The sequence below is a fragment of the Bos grunniens genome, chromosome 21, assembly GCF_055505025.1.
Source record: "Bos grunniens cultivar Pamir isolate PY7600 chromosome 21, Bosgru_T2T1.0, whole genome shotgun sequence".
Taxonomy (NCBI): Eukaryota; Metazoa; Chordata; class Mammalia; order Artiodactyla; family Bovidae; genus Bos; species Bos grunniens.
This window is the reverse complement of record NC_141185.1, coordinates 63611088-63624651: the sequence shown is the minus strand read 5'-3', so window position 1 is coordinate 63624651 and position 13564 is coordinate 63611088. Positions and strand designations below refer to the sequence as shown.

At 41.6% G+C, this 13564-nt stretch overlaps 1 protein-coding gene across 1 annotated transcript; it reads left to right on the top strand.

Annotated features, from left to right (window-relative positions):
- Positions 1-2081: 2081 nt before the first annotated feature.
- On the top strand, positions 2082-10924 carry LYSMD4 (LysM domain containing 4). The gene is made up of 3 exons (XM_086364862.1): positions 2082-2135; positions 3454-3743; positions 6340-10924. The coding sequence occupies exons 2-3, from the start codon at positions 3462-3464 to the stop codon at positions 6949-6951; spliced, it is 894 nt and encodes a 297-aa protein (XP_086220988.1). The 5' UTR covers positions 2082-2135; positions 3454-3461; the 3' UTR covers positions 6952-10924.
- Positions 10925-13564: the final 2640 nt, after the last annotated feature.

Below are 13564 nucleotides of genomic sequence, written 5' to 3'. Positions count from 1 at the left end.
CATCCTCTGTCGTCCCCTTCTCCTCCTGCCCCCAATCCCTCCCAGCATCAGAGTCTTTTCCAATGAGTAACTCTTTGCATGAGGTGGCCAAAGTACTGGAGTTAGACCATTCAGGTATGACCTAAATCAAATCCCTTATGATTATACAGTGGAAGTGAGAAATAGATTTAAGGGCCTAGCTCTGATAGATAGAGTGCCTGATGAACTATGGAATGAGGTTCGTGACATTGTACAGGAGACAGGGATGAAGACCATCGCTATGGAAAAGAAATGCAAAAAAGCAAAATGGCTGTCTGGAGAGGCCTTACAAATAGCTGTGAAAAGAAGAGAAGCGAAAAGCAAAGGAGAAAAGGAAGATATAAGCATCCGAATGCAGAGTTCCAAAGAATAGCAAGAAGAGACCAGAAAGCCTTCCTCAGCGATCAATGCAAAGAAATAGAGGAAAACAACAGAATGGGAAAGACTAGAGATCTCTTCAAGAAAATTAGAGACACCAAGGGAACATTTCATGCAAAGATGGGCTCGATAAGAAATGGTATGGACCTAAAAGAAGCAGAAGATATTAAGAAGAGGTGGCAAGAATACACAGAAAAACTGTACAAAAAAGATCTTCACGACCCAGATAATCACGATGGTGTGATCATTCATCTAGAGCCAGACATTCTGGAATGTGAAGTCAAGGATGGGCCTTGAATAATAAAGGCCTTTCGCAGGGCCTTAGAAAGCATCACTACAAACAAAGCTAGTGGAGACAACAGGAATAAACTGTAATTATTCCAGGCAGAAAGAATGTATGGCCATCCTGGGCATAGGGAACTACACAGTAGAAGAGGACAAGTGAAGTGAAAGTAGCTCAGTTGTGCCCGACTCTTTGTGACCCCATGGACTGTGTAGTCTATGGAATTCTCCAGGTCAAAATACTGGAGTGGGTAGCCTATCCCTTCTCCAGGGGATCTTCCCAACCCAGGAATTAAACAAGGGTCTCCTGCATTGCAGGCGAATTCTTTACCAACTGAGCTATCAGGGAAGCCCTGCTATCAGGAAAGAGGGGACCAAGGCCCAGAAAGCTTACAGAAAGATCACAGTTACACAGCTGGTAAATGCAGAACTGGTGTAGGTCTCCGTGCATTTTCCATAGTGCCTCAAAGCTACTGCTAACCTACTGTGCACCTTTGGGCGAGTCTCCCTTAGGAAGCATAAACTATGAACTAAGTTGGTGGAGGTGATGGAATTCCAGATGAGCTATTTCAAATCCTAAAAGATGATGCTGTTAAAATGCTGCATTCAATATGTCAGCAAATTTGGAAAACTCAGCAGTGGCCACAAGATTGGAAAAGGTCAGTTTTCGTTCCAATCCCAAAGTAAGGCAATGACAAAGAATGTTCAAACTACTGCACAATTTCACTCATCTCACATGCTAGCAAAGTAATGCTCAAAATTCTCCAAGCCAGGCTTCAACAGTACATGAACCATGAACTTCCAGATGTTCAGGCTGGATTTAGAAAAGGCAGAAGAACCAGAGATCAAATTGCCAACATTCACTGTATCATGGAGAAAGCCCTCCGCCATGTGACACTTGATAAATTATGTTTCTTTAGTCATTGTTTGCGCGGTTCGCCGTGTTACACCGGTGGACTTTTCTTTTTTATCCTTTTGGGCGGGGCGCGGCGGAGCAAACTCCTGTGTTCAGACCAGAGAAGCCCCAGGCTGCGGAGATCCCCTCACCCTCCCACGCAGATCCCCTGGGGCTCCTTCTTGGCCGGAGGCCTCAGCTACCCTCTACTAGGTACCTGAGCTGTCGTTACATATCACAGACAGACAGGGGGTGAGAGCGCGGAGGCTCAGCGGAGAGCTGGGAGAGACAGAAGACAGGACGGGCCAGGGAGAGCGGCATCCACTGTCAGGCGGGTGTGGCGAGGTTCGGTCCAGGGGCTCCACCTGGGCCCCGCCCCGCCGCCGGCATCGGCCCCGCCCCTGGGATTCGCAGGTCCGGCGCCGACCTCTCCGCACCGCCGGAGCCGCCCATCACTGATTTCATTGGCTACCTCGCCGTTCCCGCCCCCAGACACCAGCTGATTTCCGCAGCCAATCGGCAGGCGCGGCGGCGGCGGGTCTCGGGGATCCCGGATGCTGAGGTACCGGGCCTGCTGGAGGGGGGCGACGTTCCTATTTCGGGGCAGTGGCATTGTCCCGCTTGTAGTCTGGGTAGCCAGCCGCCACTCCTGAGACTCTGAGGTCACCCTCCTGCAGCTGGAGGTGCCGCGACCCAGACTGTCGAGGGCTGGCCGGAGGTTTCTGAGGTGGAGGTCGGAGGTCGTGCCTCTGTGGAACGTTGGGACTCCGCCGGTCTGAGCAGAGGACGGTCTGCTCCCGGCTTTTTCTTAGACAGCTCCTGTTTGGGGGTCCCCCTTCCTTTCGCGGAAGGAGCTCCGAGGGGAATGGAGGCCCCGGGGCTTCTTGCAGGCGCTGAGCTCCGACGGGAACGTCCGCTCGAGCCCCGGCCGCCGCGGGTGACCCTCGGACATCCGGAGAGCCGCCTCTTACCTCCTTCCCCGAGAGCCGGCGGGGGCTCCAGGGTGCGGGGTGGGGGCTGGGGCCAGGGAGGGGTCGCTCCGTGGCCCCGCTGTTCCTAGGGGCCCGCACCTCTTCTGGCTCCCAAGAAACCCAGTGCCAATTGTTTCAGGCTGTCGTTCCCGGTTTTGATATTTCATTTTGGAAGTTCATTGGAGCCACTTGGAGAGAGAAAAGGCTGCATTGTGGCTTCTGCACTTGTCTGGAAGTGAAAATAAAAACCAGACTTGGGAGGGTTCTGAAGGCCAAGGGAGCTGTGAGAAACCGAACGAATTCCTTAGTTTGACAGAAATCTTCCCCTTAACTTGCCTCACTTGTTACATAATGCAAGCCGTTTCAAGATCACAGTATTTAGTCTCATAATTCTTCTAAGCAAATGTTCTTAGTCTTGACCTTAAGTAAAACTACTTTGGAATGCTTGAAGAATTGAGCAATAATTTTTTTGTAAAAGGTTCTGAGTTTAAGAGTCTTAGTGCAAGGAAGGAAGTTGAGAGCAGTCCTTACCTCTCGTCAGTGATCCCAGCTGGTGCTTTATTACTCCAGGACCAAAAAGAGAAGTTATTTCTGTACATCTCTGGGTTCTGGGGAGACATAGCAATGGATGAGGAATAAAGGGAGAAGAAAGGGGATTCTTGTTTTTTGCTCAAAAATATGTAATTAGGAAAAAAATTATTTGCCTATCTCTCCCTTCATCTCAGCCAGAATAAATACATTTTGATATTTTTTGTGCACAAAATACTCAACACATGTCATGAGTATGTGTTGAGTATTTATTTTAAGGAAAGAAGTCATCTCTAACAAGAAGAAGACATTTATCTTCATTGTAGTCCCAGAGGAATGAATATGCCTTGTGTGGAATTAACCTTGGGGTTTGGTTTTCAGTTAAGGAAATGAGGCAGAAGGAGGTGATAACCAAGACCTTCCAAAGCCCAGCTGTGGTCTGTAGGACTCCGACCAGCCACGTTTACATGTTTGAAAATGGTGTTGAGGACTCCGAGGACTCCTCTGAGGAAGAGTCCCACCGAGTGGCCCTGCGGCCCCGGGGCAAGGAGGGCCAGAAGAAGGGTGCCCACCACCCTCACCGGCCAGGAGCAGGGGATGTGGTGCTGCTGCAGCGGGAGCTGACCCAGGGGGACAGCCTCAACAAGCTCGCTCTTCAGTATGGCTGCAAAGTAAGAAACCCCACAAGAGAAGGCGCCACCTGCCCCTTGGCCCTGTGTTAAGAGGAACAGAGGCACTCACTGAAGGGTGGGGACCCTTCCTACCTCTTCTGGACCCCCAGAAGTGGTTGGGAGAAGCCTGTTTGAGAGTAAAGGACACTCCTATCTAGCTAGAGATGGAGGGCAGGTGGAATGACCTGTTTATCACAGAGAAAGGGAATTAGGAATTTCAGGTGATGGGACAGTTCCCTCTCTGCACAGTACTTCTGGTCTTCCTTGTCCTTCCAAACTGAAATTCTGAGACCTTTTTTTCTTTTGAACACATTTTATTTAATGCATAATGGGGCCAGAGATGCCAGGCAGAGTTTATCCAAGATTTCTTCGGTGTACTTTTTTTTTTTTTTTTTGGCTACTTTTCTGTTTTTAAACCTTTCTTGCTAATTGTAGCTTATTTGGTAAATTTTTGCCTTCTTTCTTTCAGAACTGCATGATCTATCCTTTGTATGCTGTGTATCTATATAACCCTGTTTCTCTCTTTAATTATGTTTTTAGCGTTCAGAGTGATTAACAATGGCAAAGTAAGTAGGAGAGTATTTATTGAATTGTTGCATTTTCTCCTAGATTCAAACTATTTCGTTTTGCTAGCACTATGCTACTATTTTCTATGGCTCTCTCCAAGGCTATATAAGCTACTTGTTTAAAAAATCCTTTTATCCTTGAAGGGTCTCTCATTTATCTATGCTATGCTAAGTCACTTCAGTCGTGTCCGACTCTGTGTGACCCCATAGATGGCAGCCCACCAGGCTCCCCCGTCCTTGGGATTCTCCAGGCAAGAACACTGGAGTGGGTTGCCATTTCCTTCTCCAATGCATGAAAGTGAAAAGTGAAAGTGAAGTTGCTCAGTCGTGTCTGACTCTGAGCGACCCCATGGACTGCAGCCTACCAGGCTCCTCCATCCATGGGATTTTCCAGGCAAGAGTACTGGAGTTGGGTGCCATTGCCTTCTCCTAACAGGGATCAAATGACTCAACATGTTGTGCGGGACTGTTGTTTCCCACGGTATTAAACTGGTCTCCAGAGACTCATGTAAGCCTGCTCAGTTGCTAAGTCATGTCCAATTCTTTGTGACCCCATGGACTGTCGCCATCTAGCCTCCCCTGTCCATGGGATTCTCCAGGCAAGAATACTGGAGTGGGTTGCCATTTTCTACTCCAGGGATCTTCCTGACCCAGGGATCAAACCTGCATCTCCTGCATTGGCAGGCGGATTCTTTACCACTGAGCAACCTGGAAAGCCCCCTGGGACTCATAATGGTCTCTAAATTGTACTGAGATTTTTATTTGATCCTAATAATCAGCTTCTGTAGGCATACTAAATAGTTTATAGAGCAAGGGCTGAAAATTGAATCCTTTCCTACAAAGACCTGAATAGACACAGTGGGCTTCTTGGAATGCTGATGTTTAACAAATCCAAAAGAACTATGTAATTTATCTAATAAGTGATCAGGTTTCCTATTTGAAGTAAATAAGTTTGATGTTAGCTTATTAGGATCAAAGACAAAAATATCTCAAGTACCTTAAGTTACAAGATATACACCAATACAATTAAATGGTAAAAGCAATTGCTAAATAATTAAAATAATGAAGATGGTCGATTTGAATGAAGTCTGTTGACTGTTATTTACATTCTAGTTTAAATGGACTTAGGAGTTAAAACCTTAGAATCTATCTCTGATGCTTTTGGTAAGTTTTCAAACAATCACTTGAGGGAGGATTTGTCTTTGACTTACATTTCCCCCTACTTTTTAAATCTTAAAGTTTGAGTATGAGGGGAGTTTGTTATGACTTCGTCATAAACTTTGTTGTGAGTCTTTAAAATTCAGGTTGCGTTCCTTTCTCAAGTCATAATATTGAAATGGAAGGTGTCAGTCTGTAGTTTCCAACTTGATGCATTCTCTGTGCATGTTTCTAGTTATAAAAAGTGTTCTGAAAGCCTCAAACTGAATTAACTCTAGATTGCTTTTATTTTAAAAGTAAGTTTATAGGCCATATAGTATATCTGGAAAGGAAAACGTAGAATCATGAGAGCACACCTTTTAAGAAGTTGTTACAGATGAACTAGGTCCTAGTGTCGGTAGAGCTGGCTAAGGCTTTGTGTTTGCTGAATGCTGATATCTACTGCAGCTACTAAATTAAATTCTGATGCAGGAGAGAAGTCAGCCAGACAGGGGCACTGTTGCCTAAAAAGTTAACTGCAGAAAGGGCTACAGCCTTCTTTTACCATGAAGTATTTCACCTTAAGGCTTTTTATTGAAGGCACACTTTAAACAAATAAATTCTTTTCCAAAACTGATCTTGAGTTGCTCCAATTTGTCAGTCTATACAAAAATTTGATGACTAAGCTGTACATTAAGGCCGAGTTAAAGCCAAAAACAATTATTCAGCCTGAACTCAATTATGTGTATAGTTAAACAGTTTTCGAGTGTTTGTCAGATTCTTAGGTGATGTGAGTGTGGACCATCACCCAGGAAGGTTAAGTGCCACTTTTTGGATATTAGTTTTAAACAGCTTTACATATTTTGTGATGTTTGTCTTCATGGCTTCCCTAGGTCGCAGATATCAAGAAAGTCAACAACTTCATCAGAGAACAAGACTTATATGCTTTAAAATCTATTAAGATTCCAGTGAAAAACCACGGCATCCTAACAGAGACCCACAAAGAACTTAGACCCCTCCTGAACTCATCCTCAGAGACCAGAGTGACCTTCGAGGAGCAGCCAGACCCAGACAGAGCAGCTGTCAATGCTAGTGCCTCATCTAGCTCACTGACGGATTTCTTTAAGGGCATTGATCAGAATATTGAACATGCAGTTCAGTCAGAAATCTTTTTGAGTGAAAGTTACTCCATAGAGACCTCCAGTCAGCCACTGCTTCCTGCTCCTCCGAAGATACCAACAAATGGTGCAGACTGTGGAATTCAGTGGTGGAATGCTGTTTTTATCATGCTTCTAATTGGAGTTGTTTTACCAGTGTTTTATTTGGTCTATTTTAAAATACAAGCTACTAGTGAGACCCCTAGTATCTTGAATACAACTGCTATCCCTAATGGCTCCATGGCAGGGAATGCAGTTCCAGGGCAAGCCCCCAGATTAGCAATTCCAATGCCAACCATCCCCTCTTCAGACAGCCAGTTCAGTCAGACCACCCACGGGGGGAACTAGCTCTTGTTTCTAAGGAATCAGGCCAGCTATAGCACTTGGGCTTCTGCTAATGTTGGCCATATCTTAGCATGCTGCTTTTTTTTTTTTTTTTTTTTCTGTGACATATGGACAGATTTCAGAAGTCACCATCATGTTCTCAGTCACATTCATCATGGGGAGTGGACTCATCCAAGCCTGTGGGAGCCAAAACATCAGCATTCTCAGCCTCTTTTACATCCAGAGAAGAGCGACAGGAGAGACGTTTGCACATGGCAAATGCTGCTCCTTGAAGGCATTTAGTGGACTGGACTCGTGTGTCTTCACAATAGCACTGTAGGCCCTCAAGTTGGACATGCTTGGAGGGAGATGAATGGCCTTGGCAGACGGACCTGCGTATGGGAGACCCTGGTGTCAGCTTTGTTTGTCTGTGTGTTGCTTTGTCCCCTGCCTATTGTGGAGGGATGACTGGCTCTGAAAAATGATGTTTTGTATATCTCCCCAGCAAAAACGGTATGCAATAATGAGATGTCACCCTGTTTCAGGGCGTGATACATTAGAGTTGTAACAAGCCCTGCTTCACATTTACACCCAGATAGCTTTTTTATGTCATATCTAGAATTTTGAAAGCCCTAAATCTAAACTGCTGTAGTATTGAGTAAGTAGCAGTTCTGTTCCTCATAATTTTAGAGCTCCTTAATCTGACACACAGGCACATTTTAAGCTCTTCCTGCGCAGCCGGCACTTCCTGGCCGGAACATTTGAAGGCCGTGGCCCAGTTTCACCTGAGGACCTTTTCCGTAGTGATTGCTAACTGGATTCCCCAAGTCAGCATCCTTGGAAGGAGCTCTTTCTGATCTGTGTCGAGTGGAGTAGGTAAGGGAGAAACATGAGTGCCTTATCACCCAGGTCCCAACATGTGACATGTGCTCAAAAGAAAAAAAGGTTTCAGAATTTCAGTTTGGAAGGACAAGGAAGACCAGAAGTACTGTGCAGAGAGGGAACTGTCCCATCACCTGAAATTCCTAATTCCCTTTCTCTGTGATGAACAGGTCATTCCACCTGCCCTCCATCTCTAGCTAGATAGGAGTGTCCTTTACTCTAGAACAGGCTTCTGCCAACCACTTCTGGGGGTCAGGAAGAGGTAGGAAGGGTCCCCACCCTTCAGTGAGTGCCTCTGTTCCTCTTAACACAGGGCCAAGGGGCAGGTGGCGCCTTCTCCTGTGGGGTTTCTTACTTTGTGCAGATACCTCTTTGACGTAGTGTTTTTATTTTCTTCAGATATATTCCCAGAAGTGGAATTGCTGGATCATGTTGTAGTTCCATTTTTTAATTTTTGAGGAACGTCTGTTTGTTTTCCATAGTGGCTATACCAATCTGTAATCTCACCAATATCTCTCTTCATTGGAGAAATGTCTATTCAGGTTCTTTGCCATTATAAATTAATTTTTTTTTTTGCTGTTGAGTTACAAGTTCTTTATACATTTTAGATATTAACCCCTTATCAGATACATGGTTTACAAATATTTTTCTCCCATTCCATAGGTTATCTTTTTATTTTTTTAATGCTTTCTTTTGCTGTGCAGAAGCTTTTTACTTTGATGTAGTCCCATTTATTTATTTTTTTATCTTGTTTGTGCTTTAAGTGTCATATCCAAAGAAAATTGCAAACACTGATGTCATGGAGCTTACTGCCTGTTATTTTCTAGTAGTTTTATGGTTTCTAGTCTTTGAGTCAAGTCTTTAATTGATTTCAAGTTAATTTTTGTGAGTGGTGTAAGATAGGCATCTACTTTCATTCTTTGCATGTGAATATTCAATTTCCCCAGCCCTGCTGTCAAAAAGACTGTTTTTTTCTCCATTGATTATTCTTGGCTCCCTTGTGAAATATTGCTTGACTCTATATGAATGGGTTTATTTCTGGGCTCTTGATTCTGTTCCATTGGTGTGTGGTTTTAATGTCATTACCATACTGTTTTGATAACTATTGCTACATAGCTTGTAATCAGAAAATGTGATGCTGCCTACTTTGTACTTCTTTCTCAGGATTGCTTTGGTTCTTCAGAGTCTTTTGTGGCTCTGTATAATTTTTGGTACTGTATAGTTTTTCTCTAATTCTGTGAAAAGTGCCATTGAAATCTTGATAAGAGACTGTTGAATCTATAGATAGCTTTAAATAATGTTAAATCTTCAATCCATGAGCACAGGATAGTTTTTCCTTTATTTGTATCTCCTTCATTTTCTTTCATCTATATCTTGTAGTTTTCAGTGTAGAGATATTTCATGTCTTTGGTTAAATTTATTCATAAGTATTTCATTGTTTTTGATGCTTTTAAGTGGCATCATTTTATGTCTTTTTCAGATAACTCATTGTTAGCATATAGAAACACTATTGTTTCTTTTATATCCTGGAACTTCACTGAATTTGTTAATTAAATCTAACTTTTTTTTGGTAGAGGCTTTAGGATTTTGAATATGTAATATGTCAACTGCAAATGTTGACATTTTTATTTCTTCTTTTTTACTTCTGGTAATTTTTTTTTTTTTTTTCTTGATTCCACTTCTGATTGCTCTGGGTAGGACTTCCAGAACTATATTGAATAGAAGTTTTGAGAGTGGACACCCTTGTCTTGTTCCTGATCTTATGGGAAAAACTTTCAGCCTTTCACCATTGATCATGATATTAGCTGTGGACTTGTCATATTTATGGTCTTTGTTATGTTGAGATATGTTGTTTCTATACCTAATTTGTTAAGAGTTATTTTTTTAAAATCAGGAACAGATATTTTATTTTGTCAGATTCTTTTTCAGCATCTTTTGAGATGATCATATGATTTTTATCCATTTTGTTAATGAGGTGTATCACACTGATTTATTTGCAAATGTTGGAACATCTCTGCATCTGTGGAATAAATCACAGTTAATCATAGTAAATGATCCTTTTAATGTACTATTGAATTTAGAATGCTGATATTTTATTGAGAATTTTTGCATCAGGAATACTGACATATAAGTTTTTTTTCTTATAGTAACTTTTTTAGAATAGATAATGCTGGCCATGTAAAATAAATTTGGGAGTTTTCCCGCTTTGATTTTTGAGAATACTATCAGTAGGATTGACATTAATTCTCCTTTAACTGTTTGGTAAAATTCACCAGTGAAGCCGTCTGGCTGTGGGCTTTTCTCTGTTGGAAGATTTTTTATTACTAATTCAGTCTCCTCACTTGTAGTTGGTCTGCAGATTTTCTATTTCTTTCTGATTCAGCCTTTATAGGTTGTATGTTTCTAAGAATTTTTCCATTTCTTCTAGATTGTCCAGTTTGTTAGCATATAGTTGTTCATAGTAGCTCCATGGAGTCTTTGTAAATCTTTGAATCAGTTCTAATGTATTTTTTCATTTGTAATTTTTTTGATTTGGGTCCTTTCTTTTTTCCTTGGTTAGTCTAGCCAAAGATTTGTCTAATTTTGTTTATCTTTTCGAAGATCCAGTTTTTAGTTTCTTATCTTTTTAGTCTCTATTTCATTTTATCTCCTCTAATCTTTCTTTCCTTTCTTCAACTAACTTTGAACTTAATTTATTCTTCTTTCTGTAGTTCTTTGAGGTGTAAAGTTAGGTGGTTTATTTGAATTATTTCTTAATGTAGGTGTCTATTTTGTGTGTTTTCCTCTTAGATCTGCTTTCTCTGCAACACATACATTTTGATACGTTGTGTTTTCATTTTGGTTTGTGTCAAGAAACTTATCTGTCTCTCTTTAAAAAGATCATATACCATGATCAAGTCAGATTTGTTCCAGGAATGCAATAATTCTTCCATATATGCAAATCAATCAATGTGATACACCATGTTAACAAATTTAAAGCTAACCATATGATAATCTCAATAGATGCAGAAAAAGCTTTTGACACAATTCAACCCCATTTATGATTAAAAAAACTCCTCAAAAAGTGGGTACAGAAGGAACCTACCTTAACATAATAAAGGTCATATACAACAAACACAGCAAACCTTATTCTAAATAGTGAAAACCTGAAAGCATTCCCTCTGAAATCAGGAACAAGACAAGGGTGCCCACTCTCACCATTATTACTCAACATAATTTTGGAAATCCTAACTATGGCAGTCTGAGAAGAAAAAGAATAAATGGAATCCAGATTGGAAAGAAAGAAGTAAAACTCTCACTATTTGCAGATGACAGATTCAAATAGATGACTGTTTACAGATACTGTACATAGAAAACCCTAAAGATACTGTCAGAAAATTATAGAGCTAATCGGTGAATTTAGTAGCATTGCAGGATACAAAATCAATACACAGAAATCACTTGCATTCCTATACACTAAAAATGAAAAATCAGAGAAATTAAGGAATCAATCCTACTTACTATTGCAACAAAAAGAATAGAATATCTAGGGATAAACTTATCTAAGGAGACATGTAAAGATGCTGTAAAGAACAATATCGCATAGGAACCTGGAATGTTAGGTCCATCAATCAAGGTAAATTGGAAGTGGTCAAACAGGAGATGGCAAACGTGAAAATGGACATTTTAGGAATCAGTGAATTAAAATGGACTGGAATGGGCAAATTAACTCAGTTGACCATTATATCTACTACTGTGGGCAAGAATCCCTTTGAAGAAATGGGGTAGCCCTCATAGTCAAAAAGAGTCTGAAATGCAGTTCTTGTTTGCAATCTCAAAAACGACAGGATGATCTCTGTTCATTTCCGAGGCAAACCATTCAATATCATAGTAATCCAAGTCTATGCCCAAGCAGTAATGCTGAAGAGCAAGTTGAACAGTTTTATGAAGACATGCAAAACCTAGGACTAACACCCTAAAACGATGTACTTTTCATCATAGGGGACTGGAATGCAAAAGTAGGAAGTCAAGAGATACTGGAGTAACAGGCAAATTTGGCCTTGGAATACAAAATGAAGCAGGGCAAAGAGTTTTGCCAAGCGAATGCACTGGCCATAGTAAACACCCTCTTCCAACAACACCAGAGACGACTCTACACATGGACATCACCAGATGGTCAATACTGAAATCAGATTGATTATATTCTTCACAGCCAAAGATGGAGAAGCTCTGTACAGTCAGCAAAAACAAGACCAGGAGCTGACTGTGTCTCAGATCATGAACTCCTTATTGCCAAATTCAGACTTAAATTGAAGAAGTAGGGAAAACCACTAGTCCATTCAGGTATGACCTATATCAATCCCTTATGGTTATACAGTGGAAGTGACAAATAGATAAGGGATTAGATCTGATAGACAGAGCACCTGAAGAACTATGGACAGAGGTTCGTGACATTGTACAGGAGGCAGGGATCAAGACCATCCTCAAGAAGAAGAACTGCAAAAAGGCAAAATGGTTATCTGAGGAGGCCTTACAAATAGCTGAGAAAAGAAGAGAAGTGAAAGGCAAAGGAGAAAAGGAAAGATATACCCATTTGAATGCAGAGTTCCAAAGAATAGCAAGGAGAAATCAGAAAGCCTTCCTCAGTGATCAATGCAAGGAAATAGAGGGAAACAATAGAATGGGAAAGACTAGAGATCTTTTCAAGAAAATTAGAGATACCAAGGGAATATTTCATGCAAAGATGGGCACAGTAAAGGACAGAAATGGTATGGACCTAACAGAAGCAGAAGATATTAAGAAGAGGTGGCAAGAATACAAAGAAGAACTATACAAAAAAGATCTTCATGACCCAGATAATCACGATGGTGTGATCAGTCACCTAGAGCCAGACACCCTGGAGTCTGAAGTCAAGTGGACCTTAGGAAACACCACCACAAACAAAGCTAGTGGAGGTGATGGAATTCCAGTTGAGCTATTTCAAACCCTAAAAGATGATGCTGTTAAAGTGCTGCACTCAATATGCCAGCATATCTGGAAAACTCAGCAGTGGCCACAGGACCAGAAAAGGTCAGTTTTCATTCCAATCCCAAAGAATGTTCAAACTACCACACAGTTGCACTCATCTCATATGCTAGCAAAGTAATGCGCAAAATTCTCCAAGTCAGTCTTCAACAGTATGTAAACTGTGAACTTCCAGATGTTCAAGCTGGATTTAGAATTGGCAGAGAAACCAGAAATAAAATTGCCAACATCTGTTGGGTCATTGAAACAGCAAGAGCATTCCAGAAAAATATCTATTTCTGCTTTATTAACTACGCCAAAGCCTTTGACTGTGTAGATCACAACAAACTGGAAAATTCTGTAAGAGATGGTAACCAGATCACCTGACCTGCCTCCTGAGAAACCTATATGCGGGTTAGGAAGCAACAGTTAGAACTGGGCATAGAACAACAGACTGGTTCCAAATCGGGAAAGGAGTACATCAAGGCTGTATATTGTCACCCTACTTATTTAACTTATGCAAAATGCTGGGCTGGATGAAGCACAAGCTGGAATCAAGATTGCCAGGAGAAATATCAACCTCAGATACACAGATGACACCACCCTTATGGCAGAAAGTGAAGAAGAACTAAAGAGTCTCGAGGATAGTGAAAGAGGAGAGTGAAAAAGTTGGCTTAAAACTCAACATTCAGAAAACTAAGATGGCATCTTGTCCCATCACTTCATGGCAAATAGATGGGGAAACAATGTAAACAGTGACAGACTTTATTTG